Here is a 27,824-nt window from a genome sequence, read left to right on the forward strand (position 1 = left end):
CCAGTGGCTGGAGGCCAGCTGAAGTCACCCAGGTGCGCTGACAGGCAAAGAGCTCCACAGCAGAGAGCAGAGTTTGGCCTCCCATCAGTAACATAAGAAAGAGAAGCAATGGGAACACATGGAGATGAAACCAATTTGCTGCAGGAGCATCAGCATTTTCTACCATCTGAACAGCTGCCCTGCAAATGCAGGGACCACAGCCTGGAAACACCAAACCCCAGGGGGGCACAGGGAGAGATACGGACAGTGGCTAACTTGGCTCTCTGGCCCAGCCGTCAACACCATCAAGGCTGTAGGCTCCCAGTGCATTTGTGCTGTGTGGATCCTGCTGGCTTGGCATGCAAAGCCACTCTCTGCAACTGTCATCAGTGTTTTTTGTCTTCTATACAGAGAGAAAACCTCACGTGGTGCTGAGCTTGCAGCAAGCCCTGCTCTCCTCCAAGAATGGGGGCAGGGAGTGGGTGAGCCAGAGCACTCTGAGGACAATCCTCCTCCACTGAGGCAAAGGAGCTGCCATGGCTGTCCCTGCCATCCCTCTCATCCTGCCTCTGAGCTGCCTCCCTCTGCCTGCAAGCTTTTCATGAGAGGTTTCAATCCATCCCCATCAAATTTGACTGATCAAAAAACCAGAGCAAGGCCCCTAAACCACCATCGTTTGAAGTCTCTTTCTTGCATCTCCTCAAAGAGAGAAAATGAAATGAATGGTAACAATAAAAGCCTAAACCAGATGTTTCTCCAGGAGAAAAGTGAAATACATCTAAACTGTGGGGAAAATTATTTGTTGTCACAGAGACACAACGAAATAGAGGAAACAGAGTCACAGAACTCCTCTCACCATGTGGCACTACGGAACTTCTCTGTGACAATGTTTTTGTAACTTTTCTTGCCTGTTGAGTCAAAACTGTGTTCTTGGCAGGTTTCCTTGGCCCATGGAGGACACGTAACACCCACAGAGCCCTGTGATTAGCCCACAGCTTTATTTCTGAAGAGTTAGGTTTCTTGGAAATGGAAAAGATGGGATGTTTCTGGCGTTCACTGTGCTGATTTTGTTGCCTGATAACCACACTTATTGCAAATGCAGCTGGATCAGAATCAGGATTCTCAAATCCATACTCCTGGCACGCTCCAAATCAGTGCTGCGTTTTCCAGCTCAGATGTTCTTCCCCAGCCACAGGCACATGAGGGATGAACATGGGAAGCATCACTCACCACTTCCAACATTTCTTCTGTTCCTCCCAGGGATCCAGTGGGCCAGCTCTGTGCCATGGACACTGAACCCTTGTCCCACACTGACAGTGTGCTCCCACCTGCTTTCCTTGCCTCCGCCTCCTCTAAGCATCAGCAGAGAGACAGGCCTGTTCCATGTCTCTGTGCTCTGTGAAAAACACCCCAAAGAAACTGACGAATTCTTTGGACTTTGGGGAGTGAAGGCATTGGCAGAAAGGAGGAAGGGGGGAAGGGTAGAAGTATGGAAGAGTACAAAACTAAAACAGGCTTTTTTCTTTCAGCCTTTTTCCAAGTAAAAAGAGAGAAAGAAAAAAAGACAACAGAGAAAGGCAGCAGCTGGATGGACAAAAATCCCAGTTTCTTTTTTGAATGGTTTCAGTTTTCTTTGTAAACAAAAACATTCTGCAAGTAAACCAGAATAAGAGCATAGAGAAAAATAAAAACAGAAAGAAGGACTCTGAAATTACTTGGTTATAAATGGCAATCAGGCCAACAAATGTAATTCAACCAGCTCTTGGCTTAAGCAAGATCTTTGGGATCTTACTGTGGTATTTGCCTATTTTATGTACGGCTAGAGAAGGGATAACAACACTCTGAACACAACACTGAGCAGTTGGACACAGGCTGGGGAAAGCTGTGAAATTCCCCAAAAAGCGCTACCATCCATTGCATTAGAGGGAGGTTTAATTGCCTGCTGCTGTGGAGCTGGCTTGCTAGAGACACAAGACACCTCCTGGCTTGAGACCCTGTTGTTTTGCAGCAAGGACTCTGCTTTGGTGCTTGGCTACAATATTGTTTTTCAAAATTGTTAAGGGGAAAAATCCTGTCTTTAGTAGAAGATGCTATGGTATTTTCTGTGGTTGCTGAAAATGTGCTGAAATCAGTTGAAGTGTCTGCTGACAGGCTTATAAACAAGTGATTTCATGTGAGCTAAGACATGAAATCATAAGCTAATACAGTGTGATCCAGCACATTTAGCAAAGCATCAGGACCAGATGCTTCCAGCATCCCTCCTTCTGCAGCCTGGACAACAGGGAACACGTTGATCTTAAAAGCACCAAAAGAGGAAAGACTACTGTGTGCTGGTGTCACTTTCCCCATGGTGAGGAAGACCCAACCTCCCAGCTCCACATCTCAGGGCTCTGTCACCTCAGCAGGTGGGAAAAACACGTCCAAAAAGCAGTGCCCTGGGATCCACAGACCCAGAAATGCTGTGGCAGCATGAAGACTTCTCTGTCTCTTAAACAAAACTGGAACTCCTTAAATAGGAGTGCCTCTCATTGCTCAGTGGCCAGCCTTTGCAGTGTGTAGTCTCTAGCAATAGGAAAAAAACCATCCCGATTTTGTTGAAACATCTCCATCAGCCTTACCCTCCTTCAGCTCTCGATCTGGCTTTGGCATGGGTTTCTTTGTCAGGGACAGCCGGGGCCCATCCTCTGGTTCACTGCTGATACTTGATGGGACACTGAGGAGCAAAAGAGAAGAGGAACATCCCAACTTTGGCCACAAGTTCTTGCACTTGCACTTTTGCACCCTTTGGAAACTAATACACAAAACCCCCAAACAGATCAGTACTTTGTACAAATGTCACAACATACAAGCTGAAGCCCTCACCCTGTCCTGTGGCAAACATCTGGGAATGGGAGCAACAGTTTCCACCAGCAAAGCACAGACACCAACAAATCTGACCAGCACCACTTGCCCCATCAATCAAATTCCCTCCAGACCATTGCTGGTTTTGAGGCACTCAGCTAAAATAAGGTCCTTGTGGGAATGTTTGTAATGGTAGGGGGCAATGGGCCCTAGTTCAGCCATGATGGTGAGCTGGGTGGATGGGCAGTACCCCCGAATGGCAGGCTGGTACCCCACCATGAGCACATCCCCTTGATCCCACCGTGGGGAATGGCAAAGCTGCAGCTCAGCTGGGGTGACTGTGGCTCACCTGTGCTCGTCCTGGCGGGGGCCATACCTGTTCCAGTAGTTCTGTGGGAAAAGAGAGAGGTCAAACTTCTTAATTTAATGCCCAGCCAAAGCCACGGCATTACCTGCTCTGCCTGACTCCCAGGAACATCAGCCAGCCTCTCTGGATCTATCCCACACAACTTTGGGCAATGGCCTGAGGTCACCAGATTGAAAATGTGAATCCAAACTGGCACATTGTGATGAGTACCTAGGAAGCCCAGCTTGCCCAGGCATCTCTGTCTCACCCCATCACCATGGCAGTGGCTGGGACTCAGACAGACCCCACGGCAGGAGAGCTGGACGAGGCTGTATGTGCCTCTCCATCACCCCAGGACTGCCTGCCTTTGCTTTGCCACCACTATTTTCCTATAGGGAACAAACCAGGCCAAGACCCAGCTCCCGAGTCACCTGCACAGGACTGGCTTTATAGCAGAGGGGAGGGGGGGAGCTGGTCCTACAGCTGTGAACTCCTACAGGTCCTGCCACAGCACACCCAGGCATTACCGGCTCCGTGTAGGCGTATCCCAGGCCGGCCGCAGCCACCTGCAAGAGGTGAGACTCCAGCTTGTGGCGCCGCAGCAGCGTTTTTGCTTCCTGAAAAGAGAAGGAAAACAGGAGTAGTTGCACATGGCAAGCTTTTGCAAGACAGTGGCAATGCACCTCTGCTTCAGAGGGGTTTGGTTTCCATGCAATGCTGCAAAGTCCCGTGGGGCGAGGGATGCTTGGAGCAGCCCCAGGAACAAGGCTGAGGCACTCAGTACATGACAGAAAGTGTTCAGCAACTCATTTAGGAAGCCTGAATCCCCAAAACACATGTCCATAGCTGGAAGAAACTCCTGAGCGCCTTGGAGAGCCTCCAAATATTTGGGCAAAAGGCTGGCCAGAGAAACCCCAGCTGCAGAACAGGGGCAGGCTGATGGGGCAGGGACCCCGGCTGGACTGTGCCTCAGTTCCCCAGATGGAGCCCATGGCCTGGCCCTGGGATGCACTCAGAGTGCTTGGATGGGGACCACAAAGCACAGCCAGCTGGAAATTGTCCATCAGAGGGCTTTATTTTGAATGAAAAGTCTGTAAACAAAACACTGGTATTTCTCCTAGAAAAGTATTGTGCAAAGCAAAAATCAATTCATTTGTTACAGAAAACTTCAAAACACTGTAAACAATTAAATGTTTTTGTCAACTTAAGGTTTTTTTCCTAGATTCATTTTGTGAGGAAAAACAACAATTATTCTTGTTTTCCTTTTTATCAATTTGCTTTTATTTCTTAACACTTTACCAAATTCACCTCGATTTGCCTGGAAGTCAAGGAGTTCCCAAAGGAATGGAAAAACCAATTCCTGCCAACACTCTACTTATGGTGCAAGAGGTATGAGCAGGGCTGTGATGGGATGGGAGGAACTTCTGCATGGTGAGGAAGGCAGCCCCAGGGCCACAGATAAAGGCTGCCCAGACCAGAGAGGAAGCCAGTCCTGCTGGTTGATGGAACACACAGTTTGGTTATTTGACCCCAGCCTAACCCTGTGACAACAAAGCTACTCCCTGCAGGACAGGCTGAGCCCTGAACTCCAAGCTAAGACACTTGAGAGTAATGCTGGGATCCCAGCCTCCCCTGGGAAATATTTCTCAGCCTTTTGCTGGGTGTTTCATTGCATTCCTCCTCTGCGCATCCTCCGGAGCACTGGACAAGAGAAGGGTTTACACTGTTGGTCACTGCCCTCCCTGCCCTTGCTCAGGCTTTACTAAGCTGAAGTCCCCATTTAAAGCAGATCCTGTTCACTGGCCTCTCCTCCACACCAGTGACTCTGAACTTGAACTTGTGAACTTGAACAAAAATCACCACCTCAGCATCACCAGCGAGCCCAGCACTTCCACTTCTCTTTTCAAAGTGGTCCCACTGTGGGAAAGCTGCCAAGCTGCTTTTATTTTCAGCAGATTCTTTTACTAAAGCCTCCCCCCAAGAGCTCTCAGGTGTCACTCACTCTCACCTTTCGGGGTTTGATGGTGGCTGGATCCACTGTACCTTCCAAGAGACCCTCGTAATAACCTGCATTCTCCAGGACATCTTCATCATCCGGGTGGAAGAGCAGGTAGGACTTGGCACACTCCAGGGCTTTTACGTAGTCACCGACTGGGGAGCAACACAGCAGTGGTCAGGGGGGCACAGGGGGCTCACACAGAGCCCAGGAGGGGACTGCAGGGATGGAGGCACAGCCTGAGCTCCCCATCAGCTGAAGGGGCAGCCCAGCACTTCACAAGGCTCTTTTCATGCCACTTTGTCTTAACCACTCCACTTCACCAGCAAGAAAACTGAGGCACAGACACGAGACTCTTCTGCCACCATACACAGATCAGATGGTATCCAAATGGGATCCAACTGGATGGGCAGGATGTGGATACTGTCTGGCATCAAGCTGCTTCTCATCTGTGCAGCATCTCTCAGGGCCCAGGGGGTTTTACCCACCACATTAAACCTCTAACTGGGCAGAGGAATAAAGAAGCCTGTACACCACACATGAAACGCTGCTGACTCCTCCTTCTTTCTTCCCACTGTGTTGATGAATGAAGAATCTTTATGTCTGAGTAGAAATTTTGACCATTGTGCATTCTGCCCTCTTCAGGAAAGAGCTCTTTGCAGAATCCTGAGAGAGCAGATTTCTATTTTCTTTTATATAACAGAACATAATAAAATAGCACACAGAACCACACAACTGGCATTATTTTTTAGCACTGCCGACTCCTGACATTTTGCCATGCTGCCAGCTCCTGCGACTTTACTGCGAATCTTAAAATATTTGGCAATTGGCAAAAAATTGGCATCTTGGGATAAACTTGAGCTAATTCATATATCTCTTATATTTTAATTTAGAAAATTTATCAGGTCATTTCAGAAATTGTGAAACATATAAATCCCAAGGATTTTAATATCAAAAGCCAAATGAAAGGATCCTAAAAAACACGATTTATTTAAAGAACAGTAATGTTTAAGCTAAAGGTTGGTCTTTTAAAACCTGACTGATGATCTAAAACACCTTCACAAAACTACTTAATTGTATTTCAGTCAACCTGACTTTTGAAGAGACAATTTCCACTGTTATTTGCTTCTCTTTCAGACCACGTCTCTGCATCACTGTAGTGTGGACATGAGGGGGAAATTGCCTTACTCCCACATGGAACAATATAAACTTGCACAAAATGAACAGAACTCAGCCAGGTGCTACGAGGAACAGTACAAGAGCCTTTACCTCTGTAATAGGCAAACTGCAAGTAGTCATAATGGAGGGGAAGGAAATTTTCGATGGGTGAGATCCGGCCCGAACGTGTGGCGAGCTCTCGGACACAGTCGTGTTTGCAGGCCAGGACCTGCATGTAGTGATCTGCCAAGAAAAGAGGGAGAAGGTGGCCTGAGCTGAGAAGGATGGCGACAGTGCTGAGACAAGGACAGACAGAGGATAAAACTCCTGAGCTGAGGGATGTGCAACTCACACTGCTTTGGTCTGGCAGGCGAGTGTGCACTGAGAGAAAGGCTCCTCCCCAAAACCAATTTGAGAGAGTTGCAGTTACAGCCTTGCCCCCCTTGAGAAACGCCTTCCTCCTTCTGTCAACTGTAGAGGGAGCTTGAGCATCTCTTTTGTGTGGCAGGAGCGCTGTTTCTGCCCAGGGAAGCTGGTGGCAGGGACTGCAGGTGGCAGGTAGCACTTCAACCCCAAGAGACAAACCCACAAAGCAAGCAGAGGTGTGAAGACAAGCGGCCACATGTGCTGCCACATGAAATTCAGCTCCAGACTCCCTTCCTTCACCTCATCTTTAATCCTCTCCTTTCCTGCAGCAAGGAAGGTCCTGTGAGGGCACGGGGAGGCTTAGCTAAGAGGGGTTGGTGCGGATTCTCCAGCACGGCCAAGCAAGGCACCTGCACCCCATCCGAAAGGTCTGAGGTGCAAATCTGGGCAGCAGAAAACCCCATGTCTGCTGCTTCTCAAAGATGAGGTATCTCCCAGGGAATCACGAACACACGGTAAACATCTGCCATTAACAAAGTTTCTTAATTGGTGGGAGTCCACAGTATAGGCGTTGTACCAGCTGCACAGTTTTTAAAGCCAACACTGACATCTGATTCCATTTTAGAGCCTTTGCTGCAATGTACTTACGAATCTACTCTGCTTGCTCTGTCTCTGCACACCATTAAAAACCTTAAGGAACAAATACAGGCTCGAAAATAACCATGTGCTCAGCTACCAAAGCATTTCTTAGAGCTGCCATAAAAAACGCCTGAGGAATTTGCAATGAAATCAAGTGGAGACTCAGAACAGTGCCTATTTGCTCTTGACAGGTAGTCCGAGTAGTTATCTGACTTACCATACACACACAGTGTATTACATTAAGAAAAGCAAGAAGGGAAAGGAAATAAATCATATTGTTGTAATTTAAAGCTGTTTAAGCATCCTAGATCCGAAATAATCCATCACTGAGAAGCACTGCTTTTTCTTGGTACTCTCAAAGTGCCCTAGAACTAGGGTTATATAGACTGGAATCAATTCACTGAAATGTATCTGTCCCTGGGGGGAAAAGGTGAGAGTGCTTCAACCTCAAGCAGCAGCACAGCAAAGCAGTTTGGGATTAAAGAGAGAAATGAGTTTTGAAGAAACCGAAACTCTCTTTTCTTTGTATATTAGTGTTCCCACTCCCTGTTGAAACATCTGTGCCTGAGTGCCTTGGACCAGGGGTGAACTTTGGATTATGCTGCCCTGGAAGGAACCACCGAGTTTCCAACAGGAAAGCAGTTGCATCACGTATCTTATTTCCCTCCCTCAACTCCCTGTTTTGTTGGGTACCTGAATGGTCCCGGGGTTTAGAGTTGTTATGCCCAGGCATCCCTGGCCAAGCCACAGCACTTGCAAGGACCATCTGGCCTGTTGTCCCTCCCAGGTGATGTGCTGCTCTGAGCACCACCACACCATGACCCTGTCTGTGCTCAGGATGGGCCAGCACAGAAACCCCTCGGCTCACTGGGGCTGCACCCGGCTTGCCCAGCACAGGAACAGTTTGTCCTGTTCGAAGAGCAGCAGCTTTCAGTGAGAAGGATGCTGGGTTTGCTTTGCCACTGAAGACTGCTCTCTTGATGTGGCCCCTGGGGTCCTAGTCAGGGCTCTAAAAGCAGGTCTGATCAGCTGAGAGCCACACTGGTACCAAGTCAGCCCTTCCAACACTTCTATTTTTCGCATGGGTAAACAAACCCCACCAGGGTAGCTTCCCATCTGGTATGCTGGTGGTTTCTCCTCTTGGTTGTTTCAATTAGATTTCCTGTCTCGACACAAACAGAATTATGCAAACCCAAAAGGCAGTCTGCATCTGAGTGAAGTATTTTCCACACAAGAAGCAAGATTCCAGGGCTTGATGCTACTCCAAGACCATAAGCAGATAAATAAGATTTCTGTCACCAAACAAACCTTAATTTATTGCTCTTCCTTCCCTCCTGACTAATTAAATGTAATCTCATTTCTACTGAGAATGAACTGTTTTAATCCCCTCTGGCTCAGAGCCACACATGCAAATCTGAAGATTACATAGCAACGCTCAATTCTCTCCAGAGATTTCAGTCAAGATCATAATTAGGTGGGCCTCCACTAATGACAAATCCATCCTTTTGGATGGGGAGAAAATCCATGTTGCGAGCCTTTTTGGCAACTTTCCTGGCCCTCTGGAGCATGGCCAAGAGAACTCTGCTGCTCTTTTCATATGCTCTCAGAAACAGAAAACATAAACAAAGGCCAGCAATGTCTAGATCCCAGGGAGGTGTGCGAGACGTGTACAGGGGAAACGGAAGCAGTTAATGATAAAGCACCTAAACTTCAAGCTGTAATGGAAAGCTGCAAATGCTCCCACATCTGCAAATGCAATTCTTCTAGCCCAGCTTCCATTCAGGACCAAAATGAGATGTTCTAGTTCACTGTCTTCTGAGTTTGCACTTTCTGGGCTTCCAGGTGCCTCCTGCAGCGTTACTCACCAGCAGCAGAGATGGAAGGGAAAATACTTCACCAAATCCAGCCAAAGGCCCAAACTCAGTAATTAAAAACATTTCAGGGCCAAGGGTGAGAATTCTAAAAATGCAAAAAGATCTCACCTGCAACAGCTTCGTAGAGACCAGCCTTGTAATCCAGGTACTCGTGCTCCTCAAATCTCTGCGGTCCCTCGCACATGATCTGGCAATCCTCATCCTCGGAGTAGTATCCTTTCAAGGCACGCTCCAAGAATTCAATGGCCAGCTTGTACTCCTCCCTGTCATAGTGCCTCACTCCAGCACTGTAGTCCTCCTGCAAAGTAGGAAGGCAGAACACAAACCATGAGCAGGCTACACTGCCTGGACCACAGCACCCTGCCCTTGCCACCTGTAGATGCTTCTCAAAAGAAGGAACAAGGGGGCAGGGACAGGACAATCTCTTCCCAGATACCTACCAGATGTAATCACTTGTACCAAACTGTGTTTAAGCCATCAGTGGACTTTTGGACCATTGGAACCTACTAAACCTGCCTAAATGCTCTTCTCAACTCCTCCATACTTAGGGAATTCTCAGTGCCACTCCTAGATTATGCATTATATTAAAAAAATCCTTTTTTTCTGTTTTTACCCTCCCAACAAATAACAACACTGAATGCCAAGGAAAAAGATTGGTCCTGACCTAGGAAGATTGTTCTTAGAATGGCCCTTAATGAGCACCTCCATTAATTACACCAAACAGCCACTCCTGCTCCCTTGATTCTTGTGAAATTGGGAAGTTGGGGGTGGCCCTGGCATTTGTCTTGGGCTTTTGCTTTGGGGAGGTGGAAAAAGCTGACACACTCCTGCCTGCCACCCTGCACCCTCACCAGCACAGCCACTCAAGTTCATGAACCCCACCCAGGTGGGAGAACTCAGCTCAAAAGAAACACACAGGAGCCAAGATCTGTCATGGAGGCTTCCATTGAAGCTGTCTGCTGGTGTGTGTTCGCAGCCACGGATGACCCCCAAGTTCTCTGAAGAGGGGGGCCAGGCTGGGGATGTAGCAATCAAACAAAGAGCAGAGTGCCTTGAGAAGGCAGGAGCAGGCTTACCTCAAGGGAAAATGCTGAAAGGGAAAGTTTGTTTTGCTGCACTGGTAAGAATCTCCCCATTTATAGATGCATCTCTCTTGGCCTCCTAAATCTCTCCTCTCCAGACTTCCTGATACTTAAGCTGGGCACCTCTTCAACTCAGACTCACCATGTGCTGCCTGGCCTCCTGGTCAATCAAGCTGACCTTCCCTGATGTGGTCTTGTAGTTCTCGAGGTCCTGTTGTATCTCCATGTGCTCAGGGTTTGCCATGAAGAAGGTGTGAGCTGCATTTGCTGCCTCCTCCAGTTTGTTCAGCTGTAACAAGGTTAGAAAGACCAGGTAAGGTTGGTGATGTAGGAAGGTGAACACAGTTTATGCTGCATCCTCTGACATCCTTTTGACACCACTGGACTGGGAAATGATGGGATAACCAAGGAAAACCTGAATGCAGAGGCTAAAGAAAAAAGCTGAATTGAGAGGAAAGCCCCATATAAGTGAAATGGAAAGAGCTGGAGTTGCTGAGAGCCAGATAAGTCACTGCAACTGGTGATGAGATCCAGCCTGTTTTCCAGCGGCACATCCTCTTAACTCAGCTGCTCCAACCCCCTGCACAGTCCCAGGTGGAAAGATGAGATGGAGGGAGAGAGAAGAAGAAAGCAGCTGCTGAGACCGCTCTGTCTACAAGCCTTGGAGGCTGAGCTATGTCCAGGCTGAGGGCTTCTACTTGGAGATGGGGACTCAGAACCATTTATTAAGCTCAGCTGTGTATAGCTGCAAAAGGCCTGACTCTGCTGATAGTGGCAGAGGTATAAAGAGAAGTTTATTTTGGTATACCAAGTTATTTTGGGTTTAGAGATTCAGAACTGAGACCAGACATTAGTTTCACACTGGAGAAAGCCTCATAAACAAACAGAACTGTTAGTGCTAAAAACATCCACAGCAGCTGCTGGGAGCATCAGGAGCAGAACAGATGTTCAGGTGAAACATCTGCATGAGCTAGCAGGAGAGAAGTCACTCAAGCACTTGCTTCTGAAAGAAAGCCAACACCACTGAGTACCAGCAAGCTGCAGTGAGGTCCCTGGGACACATCCACACTCTGACCCAACCATATCAGCCAGGGCCAGGCTAATGCTAGCCCTGGCTAGGCTGTGTCCAAGTGTTCTCCTTGACATCAAAACCCACACCAAGCCCTGTGCCAAGAGGCTGCTCCTGAGGCACCAGAGCCAGCAAGCTCAGGCACATCCATGTGACATGGTACAGCAGCTCACCTGCACAGGCACCCAGCAGACAAATCCCACCAGCAGAACGAGAACAGAGACCTGCAGCAAAGCATGAGCTTCACACCCTGCCATCCTGCAGCAGAGCAGACAGGCTCCAGGGTAGAGACAGTCCAAGAAGCACACAGGAATATCCCCAAAAAGAAGGTGAAAGCCACGGCATCCCAGCCTGCTCCCCAGGTCTGCACACCAAAGCACAGCTGTGCTACAGTGCCCACAGAAATGCAAAAAATTTGCCTTGTGTAAACTTCAGAAGTTTTTAAGGATTATCTCTGTACTGACAACATGTGCAGGGAAGCCAGATTTTACTGCAAAAACAACATCTATTCCAGTCTTTCATTTGGAGTTTTCCAAAGGACACCACTCTCCATAATAATCCCTTGGCTTTCCAGCAGGCATGAAAAATGACTGTAAGAAATTTTTAACTGAGACAGCACATAAAAAACCAAAACCCCTTCAGTGCAGAAGTATTTTTTTTTTTAAAGAGACATTCCTATTCAGAAACATACATTCCATTTTGAAACAGATCATTTCAACATAATTCCACTCTGGAAAAGTTCATTGCAGCTGGACACCATCGAATATGGAATAAAGGACTGACCAGAGCATCTCACAATGGGAATTTTCAGGTCCTGCTGAGTGTCTGCGGGAATGCCACTGCAGCTGGTAATTAGGACAGTCAAGATGGAACAAGAGGTTTGTTGGAGATACACAAGTTGCTGACCTGATCCAGAGGGCTCCTAAAAAGCCACGATTTGAGCTGCTTGGGGGAATTGCATTCCTTCACACCACAGACTTCTATTCACAAACAACACCCTGCCTGTGCAGATTTAAAAGAGACTGAAGGCATCTCAGAAGGGGAAGTGGTCCCTCAAGACACAACCTGCAATAGTCTGTTGTGGGATGTTCTTTTTCCCCTTAGTTCTAGATCCTTTCCAGAAGCTGTCAAAAACTGTCAGAGATCCCAGGATGGGCTTAGTTCTGGATAACATCCACCCCTGTGAAATGTGACAAGCCTGATTTCTAGACAATAGAAAATCCCTTTCAAACAAGGCTCACACTGTGTCTTGTCCTGCTGGCTCTTCACAGCAGAGATGACCTTTGGAGTTTGCTAAGCAGACTCAAAGCAGAACATTTCAACTCAACGCTTTTCAATTTATCATGTTCCATATTTGCCTTAGAAACACTCAAGTAACACAAAGACGCCAACAGCTGCTAAGTTTGGGGGAGTTTTTAAGTGGGTGAATGTATATAAAAGCAAAATTCCTAACTGGTAAGACACGTTCAGAGTCTAGCTCTGACATTAATTATGAAACATTCTGGGGAAACTTTTGCCAAAACACTCTGAATTCACAAGGAGCGGGATATTTTGGTGCTTAAAGGTCTGGGCTGGGACTCAGGACACCTGGACTCAGTTCCTGGCCCTGTCACAATCTCACTGTGCAGCCACTGGAAAAAAACAATTTTGTTTTCTTTGTGCCTGGTTTTCCATTGTTTTAAGCTAATAACAACAAAAATAATAGCATTTCTCCCACAGAGTAGTAATTTTGTTTATTTGGATGGCAAGCAACTTGGGGGCCATAAGCATGTGCAAGCACGTAACACAAGGAGATTTTGATCTTTGTACAACAACTGCTGAATGAAAATCAGCAAGGAAAAAATGACAAATGTAGACTCACAACTTCAGTATGTGCTCAAAGGTCTGCTTGCTCACCCCACTGGAATGAGATCGCTGGACCATTGCTGCAGCTTTGCACCAAACCCTGTGTATTTCAGCCAGAGAAGACACATGAAATCAGAGCAGCAGCACTGAGAGAGCCCTGGGAACACCCTGCCCTGTCCATCTTGATCTTAACATGCCAACATCTAGAGCCAAGAAGGGGAAAACACAACACGTAAGTGCTGCTGGGTTCTGATGCTGGAAGATGTTTATTTTCCTCATTGAGATTTAGGAGGGGTTCATTTCACAGAAAAATAGGAAAAAATATTTTAAGCAGCAGAACCTCAGGTGAAAGAATTTCAGCAAACTGTAAAGGCTCAGTTTCACTTGCATCTGGGACAGTGCTGGCTGGGCTTCGGTGGGATTGTGGCTTCCAGCCTGCAGAGGTGGCTTGGATTAGAAAGGCTGCTGTAACTGGAGCATTGTGCAGGAACAAAGGCTAGAGAAAGAACCTTGAGTGAGCATCTTGACCATCACTAGACAATTGAGCCCAATTCTCACTGATAGCCGTTGAGAGAATCCTTTATGGAGCCTCCCCAGGCTGCATGGTGACACATAACATAACACTAACAGACCCTTACTATTCATCGTCATTCTGGGACCTGTTAAGATATGTTTAAGTCAGCAAACTCCATGCTGAGCAATCTGATTTGTACCTGTGATGCCACAGTCACCAACCACCTGGGCTTAAGAAACAAGCTGTCTCACTGAAACATGTACAACTTGCTGTTTGATTTTTCCATCACTTCGGCTGCTGTGTCCCCCAAAGAGAAACACAGAGGATTCACCTCATTGCTAACACCCACCCCAAACACCTCAGACTGGCTCAGCTCCATGTGCACATGTTCTGAATTCACACTTGCCTTCACTACTTGCAAATGAATTCTTACCAAAGCCCCTCTCATGCCAGATGCTCAGCAAGCTGGCACAAACTCCTGTCCCCTTCCCTAGGGAAAAGGCCTCACAGCAGCACCATGGCTTCAGATACAATGACCCAAAAGTTTCAGTCCTTTAAGTTTGCTCTCTGGAGCTTGGCAGTGGGGATAAGGAAGTGGAACAGGCAGGGTGCCAGTGAGACAAGCACTGCACAGCTGTACAATCAGCTCACGCAGCCAGGGCTGCCCTCCCACCATCACTTTGCTTGTGTTGAGCACTGACACACTGAAGCTTATGGGGAGAAGCAGCTGTAGCCAGAGCAACTACAGGTATTCAGCTGCTCCCAGCTCACCCTGAGCTTTTCACAGCAAAAACAAGGATGAAAGAGGTGCAAAAGTCAGAGGATTTTAGAGAGAATGTAGCCAAATCAAACCAATTCTGACTGCCTGAGATGAGAGGTCACAGGTGTGATATAACCAAGACCTCAGACTATTTTTCATAATGAGTTCCCCTTGCATTAAACTTAATATCAGATTATTGGCAGCTGTCATGCATTCTGTGTTAGACTGTCCTATCGAACCTGCTTCTATATTAAGGTCTCTTCATCACATAAGATATAGCTTCAATTAAAACTTTTGTTTTTGAGGGGAAATGAAGTAAGGTTTATATACTGGAAAATATGTCAGAGTGCTCAGCATTTCTTGCCATGCCAGGACTGGACCTACCTGCACATGACCTCAGTTAATTCCACAGTGTATGAGCTTGGCATGGAGCTTGTGATGAAAAATTTCAAACCATTCAGCTGACCTAGAAACCAAAGTCTCCAACCTCGCAGACAATCCCTGGTTTGCTGAACAGATAATGTTTTTCTAAACTTTTCCATGGCTCCACTGCTGCTGTGTTGTATTGAAGGCTTAGTGCACTGGACTCTGCAGAGGAAGGAGGCTCTGGAGTCTGCAAGCACAACAAGGGAAATAAAAGGTTCAGTGTCATGAAGGATTAATCTCGTTGTGTCTGTGCAGAGCTTACTGCCCAGGCGAGTAGGAGCAAGCAGCAGTGAGATGGCTATAAATAGCATCTGACCTTGCCTCAACTATTTTATTATTGCAAATAAGAAGGAAGAAATTCTCCTGAGAAATTAATCAGGAAATTTTTCCTCTGCTGATGGGTCACATATTTGCAGAATGATCCTTGAGCTGTTTGCAGCCCACCATGGCACCCACTGGCCCCACAAAACCACCAAAATCAGAGAGCGAGGCAAGTACACGGCAGGAAAGGACCTTAATCAAGTGCAGGGAATAGGTACCAAGAGCCAAAGGTGTGAGGCTGTCTCTAAGTTCTGTACCACACCATCCCCTGCTCTCCAAACCTTTCACCAGTTTCTTGTCTTCCAACTCAAGATAAACAGGGTTGACTCCTATCCCTGCTACTGCTGTGATGAGGGGCAATAATGATGCGTTCCTGGAGACTCCACATGTATCTTTTCAGAGGTCTTTTTCATTTTCAAAATGAAGACAACCTGTAGCCTGCTTTGGACAGTTCCTCTTAGACCACCCCAGCTTGTGTGCTGCTCCCTACCACTCACTCTGGTAGACCCAAATCCAAAACAGAACAAATTTGGACAATTGGCACAGGGAAAATCTCTCCTGAGAAAGGAAATTTAGAAAAGGTTTGGAGTTTTTTTGGTATTCCAACAAGCAATTTTCAAGACACAAACATAGCTGGATTGGTAGGTACATGGTCAAAAGAGCTGATTAGATGATGAATTATTCTCCAGAAAGTGGGAGATACTTGGAAATTTAAAATCAAACTGAACACACCACTTCAATATTCTTCATGGAAAAAATTATTTTAAATAATCAAGACAGAAATCATATTTCTTAACGAATCTCTCACTTGAGCCATGCTGGCATTATTTTATGTGTGCATGAGTCCATGCTGAGCAGACTGACTGGATAACCCTGTCTGAAAGGGCCATTTTGCATTGAGAAAGCGAATTAGATTGACACTTACATTCTCCCTTCCTTCCCTCTCTGACATGCTCCTCCTGAACTGTTCCCAGGCATGTAAGAATGAAGATTTCCACACGTTCCTGGCTGTGCTTTATACGTTTCAGTGCACACTTGTGTAACAAATCCTGCACAAGGAGCAGGGCATTACTCACAGCAAAACCACTTCCCAGCGGGAAGGACCCTTCCGTACAAATTTCCAACACACTGAAGCATTGCAGGATTCATCTGCAGAGCAAGCAGTGGTAAATGTGTTTGTGTTTACTGAACCTTCGAGCTGACTGATTGTGAAATACACTCTGAGTTGCATTTTGTCCTATGTAGACACTCAGTTCTGTCCAAAATACTCTGAGAGCAGCTGAGTTGTGTGTGAAACAGTATTTTCAATGAGGAAAACGTGGGATGTATTCAGCCCTCAGGAATGTGTGAGGATGGCTACCCATGAAGCTCCTACACCCCAGAGTTTTCCTTGGTCAGGTAATTAACCAGTGCCCTTGGAGATGAGTAGCATGGGAGAAGCAATACACTCACAGACTAATGACAACTATCAGTGCAACAAAAAGTGGACAGTATAAAACCAAACAGGCTTTCCACAGCAGAATTTTTTCTTGCATGTCCTTCCTCCTGTTGTTATAACATCCCTGTGGCAGCTTGAGTCTCTGCTCACCTGGAAAGTATCAAAGATTAGCCCAGGCATTTTAGGCTAGTGAAATCGAGCAGCTGGGAACAAGCAGCATGTGACTATCCCCTCCCCAGGGACCACCAGCACTCCTGCAGGCCACTGCCTGTTAGACAATGAGCTTTTAATCTGATCTACTGACTGATAACAGAGAGGCAGGCAGTCCCCAGAGTCACGGAAATACCTGGAAGAAAGGTGAATCTTGCTGAAGACACTGGCAAGGAGCAAGGGAGGCCTTTGCTATCAGGGGAAGAGGGTCTCATGCTTTTAGGGGAAAATCAGAACTAAACAAACTTGGCAGGCAGTTAAAAGCAGCTTTTCAGTTTAGATGTGAATTTTCTCCAGCATCCTGCCTCCCTGGACATTGCAGCTAATCAAACTGCCCCGACTGATAACTGGGTCAGACTCCTAACCCAGCTGTCTCCACACTGGTATCTCTATAGAAATAATTACTAAAACACTTAAGAAAAACACGACAGAAAAATCTGAGACAAGCAGAAAAATTCTTACAGCAGGAACTTTCCTCCCTTTCTACGGTTTAGCAATGGCTCAGCACCTCTTAGAAGAGTCAGACATGATGAGCTGTTGAATGCCCTTTGGGAGCCAAAGTTTCCTGTGCAAATGCATTTGCTTGTCTGCTGCTACTTAACAACATTCAAACAGCTACGTGTGTCCCTAGAATACGCCCTCCTCAGAAGACACATGGTTTTCCATGACCATCCCGGAGCCAGGAAGCCACAGCGACCTGGTGATAAATGATCCTTGTTTTTTGCAGCCCTTTTATGATGTAAATGGAATTTTGTCAACGGGTTTACAGCCTGTGCCAGCCTGAAAAGTCCTCTCCTGAAGAAGGTGCTGACTGACTCGAACAGTGACCATGGTCAGTTTATGGTGTTAGCACCAGAGCTTTAGTTTGAAAAGCAGAGCGCAGAGCCCTGAGGGTAGCTGCAAACAGGACTGTGCTATCTGAGGAAGAAGTTATCTCTGCCTGCCCTGAGCTGTGATGGGGCAGCAAAGGGAGAAGCAAACAAACCATAAATTTCAATGGGAAAACAGACTCACAGCATATCTATGCATCGTTCCCTCACCCAAAACCCTTGACAGTCTTCAAGGAAATGGTTTTAATTCACGTTTTTTCCAGACACAATGTTTCTTGAATACCTTTTCAAGGGCTCAAGTCATAAACCAGCGAATCATGCCTCACAGCTGCTGAATTCATGGAAACCATCATGATGGTGATGGACATTAGGGCACTGCAGATCTGATTAAATAATCATCGGATTCCAATTCAAGCATTTTGAAAAGTCTAAAGAAGGCCTGCAGATTGGGGGTAGGCTTTGCTCACTGTGAGGGGAACTGACTGACACCAAGGGGAAGCAAACTCAGCTTATGCCTTAGTTGGGTTTGCAGAAAACTGCCATATTTGAAAAGAAATTTCTGCGCTGATTCACCACTACAGGGCCAGCATCAGGGCACTGCACTGGCAGCAGAGAGTTTGCAGAGGGAGGGAGAGAGTACAAGGAAAGAAGTGAAAACATATCCATAGTTCTGCAATTTAATCTTGGTTGGTCTGAAAAGCAAAGGAGAGGACTCGCCAGGGATACTACCTGTATGGGCTGCCAAGTTCAGTCCAAAGGTTCAAGTATCCCAGGAATCTTCCCCCAGCAGTGGCTAGGGGTGGATACTTGTGGGCAAGGCACAAGGACATGGCGGGTACACATTCACCCTCACACACAGGGCATTGCCTGCAATGTCCAGCAGCTTACAGGCTTCCTGAACCAGGATCTGCCTCTGGACCACTGTGCTTAAAAGCCACTGATGGATCTGTCCTCCATGGAGTTGTGTAATCCTTTCTAGAACTCATTTATACAGGCTGCAATAAATAAGGGGTTTAGGAGATTTTAAGACATCAGTGTATTATTTTCACCAGAGTACATGTGTGGTTGAGAAAGACCTACCACTAGGCTATGTTAGAGTTTTCAGAAAAGGTGGAAGTTACTGCAAAGCACATGTTGACTCCTCAGGAAAGCAAGAGGCATTGCAGCAGCACTGCAAATCTCCTCAGGTTCCTCCAATGCTCAATGTTCGTAAAACTCAAACCCTTCTGAATAAACAGGGATAGGGCTTCCCATCAAAATGCATCTTCTGAAACGAAGGGACACGAAACAGGGCAGGGGAAGGGGTCCACAACCCACCCTCTCATCCAGAACACTGAGAGCACACTGGGTCTCAAGGGTTGTTGACAGGATGAGTATGCTGGCATGGGATGGACTACACTGACTTCACAGCAGAGCAACTGCCAGACACGTTCTCTGCAAAATCTGACCCTGAAGTTTCCGGAGGAGAGGTTCCCTTTCATAAGAGCTGACACACGGAACAAAAGCATGCTGAAGAACCCACCTTCAGGCATTGCCACGTTCCGTTTACCCAGCACCACTGAAGAAACGTGTATTTCATCTGGAGAAGGTGTAACTCTACCCTTGCAAACGTGACTTTTACCCTCCTCCGGCTCCCTCAGCTTTGATGAGCACTGTTACTAATTTGAGAGAGGAATTGCTGGCTTTGAGAGAAGAGTAACACCAAGTCCCCAGAATGACACCTCTGACAGCCCCGGGGCACTGTATGGAGAAGTGTGCTCTGCTGTTCAGGCTCTTGGTGCAGCTCCAGAGGCTCCTGCGGAGTTACACCAGGGCAGATTTGGCTCATGCTCCAGTAGGCAAGGCCACATACCACTTGGACAATTGCCTCCATACATGACACACACCACAAGTCTCAGCTGGATTTGCTGCTTCTGAAATGAAAACACTTTGCTTGCTTTCCCCAGCCTTGGCTTGGTAATCGTTACTAAACACTTATCAGCTAGACAGCCTTCATTTCCTGAGAGCCTGGACCTAATTACCCCGGGAAACGTGCCGCTTTTTCTTCAGACACTGAGAAATGCTGGTTTCTGAGCCCTTCTACTACAATGTTTAACTTTGCTCTGATTAGTAGAGGGTAGGGGAGGGAAGAAACACAGCCAGATCTCAAGAGGAAAATGCAGTGATCATTCACAGAGATGCTCTGGCTTCACTCTACATCATTAATAATAACAACAAAATGCCACAGATATTTCATCTTCCCTCCCTCCCTTATTAATCTTAGCTGAATGCTGCGAGGCCCCTGCAAAGAGGTATTATTTTCCCTGAATTGCAGGTAAGGAGTCTGATGTCTCACAGCAAAACAGAACGAGACCTCAGGGCTGCCGGTTCCTAATGCCATTCCTCGAAGGAGTCAAACAGGCCCTCACAGCTCCATCCCGTTATCAGGACATTCGATCCAGGACATTCAATCCAGCGGTGGGATGAAGGAGCCTTTGCCAAATGTGCTGCACACAGAGCGGTGCTTTCAAACCCCTCCTTTGTGCCATGGGGCCCACTGGGACGTTGAGTTACAATTGCCCACTTGTAATAGAGCCCAGAGTATCACCATCAAATCAAACTGTGGGTTAATTAGTGTATAAAAAGCCGCCTACAAATGCACAGTAATGGAGTTATAGAGTCATTAGCACCAAATCACAAGATCTGCTGCTGCAGCAGTGTCACTTTTACCCTGTGAGCTGCCCAGGAGCTGCTGCCCATTCCAGAGGGCTGCCAAACATTTGCATCCAATGGGAGCGACCTATGGCAAACCTGCTTGGAGAACAAAGGCGAGGAGACTTGAGCTAAGGAGTTGTGCTTCCTCTGACCGAGGCTTCCAGGCACTCTCACTAATCCTGTTATCCTGGCTTGGTAAAGAGCTTACAGAAAGGCGGAGTGGGTCCTCCCAGTGGTGCGGCTTTCCTTTCACAAGAATTAGAAGAATGAATGTGGGATGTGTCAGCTCCCAGTTGGACCGGTTCACATGTGGCCAAAGGAGTGAGTGACCCAAGAGGAAGTGGGCACATGTCTGTCCTTGAAAGCAGCCAAGAGATGTGCCCTCTGCAAAGGGCTGACCAGTGGCACATCCCACATTTCTGACTCTGGGTGCTCTCCTACAGGTGTGTACCTTCACCCTTCTTCCTCACAGCCACAAGCTGGAAATAAGACACAGACCACTACCCTGGGCAAGAGCAGTGCACAGACTGGGCACTTGGTCTGCACAGATTCCTGCACTGGGGGCAGATATGGATAGAGCCAGGCTGGATGCCAGCCACAGCCTGGAGGAACTCAAAGAAATACAGTGTTCAACCTCTGACACCCTTGTGGCCCTGCTTGCTGGAAACCCTGTACAGACACACTCCTCCACAACCTTCTTCACATCAAGGGCTTAAAAGCATCTGTGGTGATGGATGACCTTTGCTGGTCTCTTACCCAAGCACCGGCTCCTCAGTTTCTCAGTTCTCAACCAGCACCAGGAAGCAACATCCTGAAGGATGCACATGTCACTTGAGGCATGGCACAGGTGTTTATTCCATCACTGCTTGCGTTGCTCTGCCTGCCTGAGATGGGGAAAGCAGCTGCTTGGTGCAGCTCCAGGGAGGGATGGCAGCCCTCCACAGAGGGAGCCCAGCCAGCTGCTGCAGGATGATCTGCAGCCCAGAGCCCGTGGGGAGCTGGGCAGGGATGCAGCAGGATTCCTGGGGAGTGGTGTGTCCCACAGGGATGCACAGGCTGTTGTCACTCACGGCACTGGCACACTCTGTGTCCCCGCTGCAGCCCCAGCACTGACATCACCCTGGCACCGTGAGAGACGGTACCTGCTGTCTGGGGCAAAGCTGTGCTCCACTATGCAAAAAATGAGGAGCTGTCTGCCCTTGCTGAGGACACAGCTGAAGTCATGCTCCCTGAGAAGCCAGTGTTTTCCAATTGCTGGCTCTGGTTCTGATTTACTGGGAATTCTTCTGCCAGGCACCAAGTACCCCCATGACTCAGTTTCCCTGTTAAACAGGAGCACAAACCTTTTGGCCCTAACTGCTGGGAGGCTGAATGACAACATTTAAATACCTCAGATGACATGTCAGGGCTTAGGACATTGCAAGATTTTTCTGTTGATCTGAAAATTATGCACTGGACTCCTGTAAGAGCTCACTCAGTCCTTATAAGTGGCTCTTTGTCATCGTTCCCATCCACACCCTGGTTCCTCTTTGAAAGGCAAATACTATATAAAGCTGTTTATAGAGACTGAGATCTAGAAAAGAGAAGTCAAATAGGGTCAGGCTCTCTATGGCTTTGCTGCCCTGAGCTGTGGCCAGGGGGTGGCTTCCTGCTCCCCCCGTGATTGCAGGGAACACTGACCCGTTTGTCTGAGGAGCCTCCGACGTGGGTGGGTGTCTCCTGCCCCTCTGCAAAGAAGCGTTTCATCTCCAGTGGAAATAGCTAAGATGGAAAATGTGGATGATGCCAAGATTAAGAAAGAGAATTAGGGAAACAGCAAGCGTCCCTAATCAATCACGCTGGGACAGTGAGGGTTTTATGTGCACAAAGACTTCACTTAAATTCTTTTTTGCATTTATCCACAAGAAAGAACAAAAAATATAGTGGCTGAGGTAATTGCCAGATGTTGAGTCACCATTTTGCTTTCTGCAAATGTTTCCATTTTGTTGAAAACCCAATCAGCAAACTCAGGAACCCTTAAAAAAATTTATTTATTTAGAAAATAAAACCTGTTAGCAGCTTCAATGGCAGCACATGACATGGATGAAGGCAGAGGAAGTCTGCCATCTAGCAGACTTCACGCCACTAAATTTTTCCTGGCCTGGAGCAGCAGAACCGAACCGGTCTCTCTCTCACTGGTACCAGGTCTGGTTATCCCTGGCACAGTAAAGAGAATGTGTGATGAAACAGATATGTCAGTGCAGGGATTTTTAAAAGAAAATATAGCTAAGTATTTTAACAAAACTTCTGGTAAGGATACTAATCATCATCTGGTTCACAAAGATCCTTTAACTTGGTTAAATACAATCCAGGGTGACAACTGAGACAGGCAAAGACAGAAAGTCACAGAGGGCAGCAAGGCAGGCAGGATGTAATGACATCCTATGTGACCCACCCCAAACCCCTGAGAGGAAACTACAAGCCCTGAGAAATCCCATCACAACCAGTGAGAAGGATCTGCCACCACGCACCTCTAACAATAGCTCAGAGCATCCTGAGCTGGAGAGCGCAGGAGCTGCAGCACTTCCCAACATTTCCATTCTAAACAGAGATTTACAGCCAACTACTGACGGATTAAATAGGGTGAAGACTAAGTCACAAGCCTATTGTTACATTTACTCAGTCTCTGGCACGTGCACCTAACCATAATACCGCATCTAATTTTGGTTTTAAAAATAATCACTTTGGACTTAGTTTCCACAAAACGCGTCTGTTTGACTTAGTGCACAACAGCTGTTCATTTCAAGAAGCTGTTGGAAAAACATTCATCTGCTCCCAGATCAGACTACTGTTAAAAAAGCAGAGCATCCTTCTAACACTACCAAAAAAAGAAAAAAAAAAAGGAAAGATTTGTGCTTTAAAAAGTACAACTAAGCAGAACTTTTGACAAATGTGTTTTGGTCATTGCTGAAGCTAATTCAAAACATAAATCCCCGCAGGTGTAACTTCACTGTAAACACATGGCTTTCCACCCAAAATAAATCTGGGGCACAGAATAAAATCTGCATGACCTAAGTGGTGACTTGGCAAACGGCGCCATGGGCAGACTTGCACAGTTAGCACCAGTGCTGCATTCAGCTCTCTGGGTTATTATTTACAGGGGCTTCCTATGACGACAGCATCCCTCCCCTCCTGCTCTTGGGGAGCACTTCCCTGGAGCAAGATGCTCTGGAGCGCTCACGGTGCCGGGCTGTGGCACAGGCACTCGCAGCAGAAACGTTCCAGGAATGACGTAAATGTAAAAAAGAACCCTGGTTTCCAGTGACAGCAGCAGAAAGTTCTCTGGCTGCCAGACCACAAACAAGCTGGAGGCGTTCCCCTCTCTCATCCTACTTGACACGAGACCTGAGCCAAGCTCCTTCAGCAGCTCTCCAAAGGATTTACCATGAGACCGCCCATATGTCCGATTCCCAGCTGCACAGGCCTGTCCCTGCCCTGGCAAGGGGAAAAGGCTCTGCTTTATGGGACAGATGCAGCAGCAAAAGCTCTGTCTGTGATGGGGCAGGAGAGACAACAAGCTCCATAAACCCTGGGCTGGATTTTATACCAGACCAACAACAGCAGTAGCAGCTTAAGACTCCTGGAAAAAAGAGATGCTCTGAGTGAAGCACCAGGGAGGGCCAAAGTCTCAAGAGCTGCACCCCTTGGTTTGCCCAGGACAGTGTGGGCTTCCCACTGCAATAGAGATTCAAACTCCCCTTCAGGTATGGGCTGAGGGCTTCCCACCATGCCTGGATGCTCAAACCAGTGCTGCAAAGCAACTGCTGTTTCTCATGTGCCATATCACTCACTTTTGTCTCATGCTCAATAGAGCAGGTCAACCAACCAACAGGTCAGCTGGCCTGGTGACATTTCTGGTCCCAGGCTGTTCAGGCAAAGGGGTCAGACTTAGGTACCCATTAACTGCACAGAATAGTCTTCTTTGTCAGCAGATGACAGTGATCCACAGAGATGGCTCAGAGCAGGGCCAGTGCAGCCCCAAACATGTAGGAGAAGGTGGGTAATTCCTTCTCTCACCTCACCGCAGAGAGCTCATGAGCAAGGTTCAGGAAAGGCACCAGAGGCCAAGTCTGGAAGAGGAGAACAATGAGGGTGAGAGAGATAAAATAAACTTTCACTTTTGGAAAGCAGATGGGCCCAAACCATGGAAAAAGGCTTTATGATCCCTCAAGCAGGAAATAAGTGTTGACATGCTGTCATGTTGCTGTGTCAACAGCTGACACATCGCAGCAGGATAATTTCACAGGCTCCCATGTTAGTTTAAAAGCTCTCTTTGAAAGCACAGAGCTAGGGCAGAGGCACTTCAAGTCTTGCACAGCAATGGTTCTGCAGCAGATCCACTGCTGTGGATTCAGTGCCTCAAGAAGCAGCCTGCACAGAGAAGCCACAGCCAGCCCTGCCATCCACCGAAAGCATCTGCGGCTCACCACAGATGGCTGCTGATACAAGACCAAAGCACCAGCCTCCCTTCCCTTTCCCCCTCCAAAAAAACAGTACTCTGACCCAAAGTGTGTTCAAAGGGTTCATTGTCTGGCCAACACACGCGATGCTTGAAGCTGGCCTGGAAGTCCTCAAGGTTGTGGACAAAGTTCTGCATGTCTCAAGCAGGCTACAGCACTTCTGAGAGTCTCTTTTATCCCTAAGAGGAGCTTTTTTGTTTGCTTTTAACATTATGCACCAGAAACAAAATATTGCTCCTTTCCTCTCTCCCTGCCTTTCTTACTGGAAGCAGGTACTGGCATTTTCACCAACAAAATTGCTGGGCAGTTTTTCTAAGGGTCTGCATATCTACATTCTCTGCATTTTTCAGCAGTGGGGTGCAAGAGCCAAATCCTTGAAGACTGGCCCACAGGGTCCTGCCAGGATGGAAACCAGAAGGGATATCTCCAGGAAACCTTGTACTCATTGTGTTGCCAACTGGAACTGCATTTCTTCTTCCAGCAGTGGGTCCAGCACAAGTCACACAGACAGATACCAACAGAAAGAACAAAACCTGTGTCCCCTACAAGCCTGATGGAAAGGCTACCCCTATTCAGCACAAATTCTGCAAAGCCCATTCAATCTCTATGGAATATCTCCTTTTAGAATCCAGTTTCATCTCCCAGCCCATGATACTAGAGACAGGCTCTGTGCAGATGCATCTCCCACCAACTTTTTCTTTTGAGAGTGAGCCTGCCTCTGGGAGAAGTTTGCTGAAGTTACCAAGTGAGTGCACACAACCCTCTCCTTGGAAAGCAGTACATTAGGAAACCGTTTGGGCTCAGACATCAGACAAGTGGTTTCGCCCATTAACCTATTAATTTACACTCTCCCCTGCCCCAGGTTAGTGCCTCCATGCCCTGCAGCAAGCAGGCACACTGGAGCAGCAGCAGCAGATCTGCTCTGCCCCAGCTGCAGTGCTGCTGGCCAGAGCAGGAGGCAGGATCCTGGGCCACAGCCATGACTCACGCTCCCAACCCTGCCAAATAAGTAGTTTTGGAGCAAGGAAGTGACAGGCAGACCAAATTAGAAAGCCGGTGAAACAAAATGAAAGAAAATCCTCCTCAGCTCTCCTTACTTGCATCCAGCAGGGAAGCAGGGTGTGCAAAGTGTGAGAGGTGTCAGGGCACGGTGTGGTGCTGCACTGACACACAGGTGGGCTCTGTCCCTTCTTCTACCAGAGGGAAACGCCCTCTCCAGCATTTGACCACAGCAGGCCAATGCCCTGTATGGGTGAGTCACCACACTTCATGGGGGGCAGCCAACCACACTGGTGCTGGGTGGGTTTCCCTCCCTACCTTCTGCTGTAGAACAGTAAAAGAAGTAATGCATGCCCCAAGTATTTCCCCAGCTACTGCGTGTAAGGCTCCATGGTTCTGGGCTCACACACAGGTGCAGGAAAATATCAAAACTTACAGCCATGACAGTCAATGGCAAATCTCCTAGTGCTAAGGGGAGCTCAAAATACAGCCCCAGGTGAAGTGGCCCCAAACCAGGTGCTCCAGGTTTGCCTGCTTCTTAACAGCCTAACTCCACAGCTTTCTTGGATGGTAATACCAAATCTGCAGATGGGGAGAGGGGCACTTCTGAAGCTTCCCAGGGAGAAAGCCATATTTCTATTACTGTACCTTGACCGCTGTAATGAATGACTCTAACAAGACTCAACCATGTGTTTAGCTGGCAAGAAGAGGTCAGAAGTACAGCAGATCAGCATGAACCACAAGCCCACAAATACTGGTGAAAGAAATCTGAACTAGGATGAGTGCCCTGCCCATAAATCCCATTGCTGTGAAGAAATCTGAAGGCATGGTGATGACAACCCCTCTTGCTTATGTCCCTGATCCAGGTGGCTTCCTACAGGAAGCTCTACTACATCCTGTCCCACACACTTTGCCCCAAAACCTTCTTTGCCAAGTTTCAGCCCACAGCTGAGATTTGATAGCCAAGTTAATGACTTCAGTATGTGTCAGTTCAGAGCAAGGAGGATGAAAAAGTCAGCCTGACTTTTTCCCACAGCCCTCGGTGCCTGGTAAATGGGAAAAACATCAAGAAAGGGAGGAGGATGCTGTGCCACAGCCCTTGGGAAATCCTGCTGCGTGACTGGCAGGGCAGGGTGGATCAGCTCTCAGGCAGGCAGGGCAGATATTGTCAAGGAAAGAAAAGGGCTGATGAGGCTTTCCACCGCTAATAATATCAAAATAGCATATTGCTTTCATTGGCAGTGAAGCAGAAAATGAAACGGTGCAAAAAGGAGAAGCCTCGGGTGAAGTGGACTGGAATAATGTCAGGTCTGCATGAATGACAACCCTCAAATGCCCTTAATACTTGAGTTTTTCTCTTGCACATTGGGAGGCCTGGGAGGTACAAGCTATCAACTCCTACTCTCCATCCCATAGGAATCCTCCCACACTCCTGCCTTTGCACTGCTGGTAAATTGGCAAGTGTCTGCAAGCTAAAGCAAGCCCCTGGGAAACATGAGCCAGATGGCCCCACTGCCCACTCTGATGGCTGGGGGAAGAACATCCTCACTTGCTACCTCTGAGAACCATTAAAGTGCATTTCCTTCAGTGCAAAGGGGAGCAAAGATGCTTTTGCTGGCATTTAACTCCAATTATGAATTTTGGCTCAACAGCCTGACCCACAGGCTCTCAGCTCTTAAATCAAAACCTGGAGAGGACATCTCCTTGCTGCTACACAGAATGACAGCTTAGACCTTGCCCGACTTTGGTGCTGTGGCTGTCCCATGCTGGGTCCCTCACACTCCACCAACCCACAGCCCAGACAGAGCCTGGGCTCTGTGGGGCAGGAAGGGTTTGCTAACATGCCTGTACACTGATTTATAAACTAAAGCACTGACTTTTTGTGACGGTCTACTGCTATGGCATTATAAAAGAAAAAAAGAAAATAACCAGCAGGAA

General features: G+C 47.5%; 1 protein-coding gene across 1 annotated transcript in view; it reads right to left on the reverse strand.

Annotated features, from left to right (window-relative positions):
- The window catches only part of P3H2 (prolyl 3-hydroxylase 2), a 64,784-nt gene that overhangs the window by 6,259 nt on the left and 30,701 nt on the right, over positions 1-27,824 (reverse strand). The window contains exons 2-8 of the mRNA XM_008644568.2: positions 10,424-10,570; positions 9,308-9,497; positions 6,432-6,563; positions 5,175-5,317; positions 3,694-3,783; positions 3,170-3,210; positions 2,598-2,692 (exon numbers count right to left, since the gene is read on the reverse strand). Of these exons, the coding sequence (XP_008642790.1) occupies positions 2,598-2,692; positions 3,170-3,210; positions 3,694-3,783; positions 5,175-5,317; positions 6,432-6,563; positions 9,308-9,497; positions 10,424-10,525 (793 nt within the window). The 5' untranslated portion in view covers positions 10,526-10,570. The remainder of the gene's footprint in view (positions 1-2,597; positions 2,693-3,169; positions 3,211-3,693; positions 3,784-5,174; positions 5,318-6,431; positions 6,564-9,307; positions 9,498-10,423; positions 10,571-27,824) is intronic.

Source organism: Corvus brachyrhynchos, unplaced genomic scaffold (assembly GCF_000691975.1).
Source record: "Corvus brachyrhynchos isolate BGI_N302 unplaced genomic scaffold, ASM69197v1 scaffold162, whole genome shotgun sequence".
Classification (NCBI taxonomy): Eukaryota; Metazoa; Chordata; class Aves; order Passeriformes; family Corvidae; genus Corvus; species Corvus brachyrhynchos.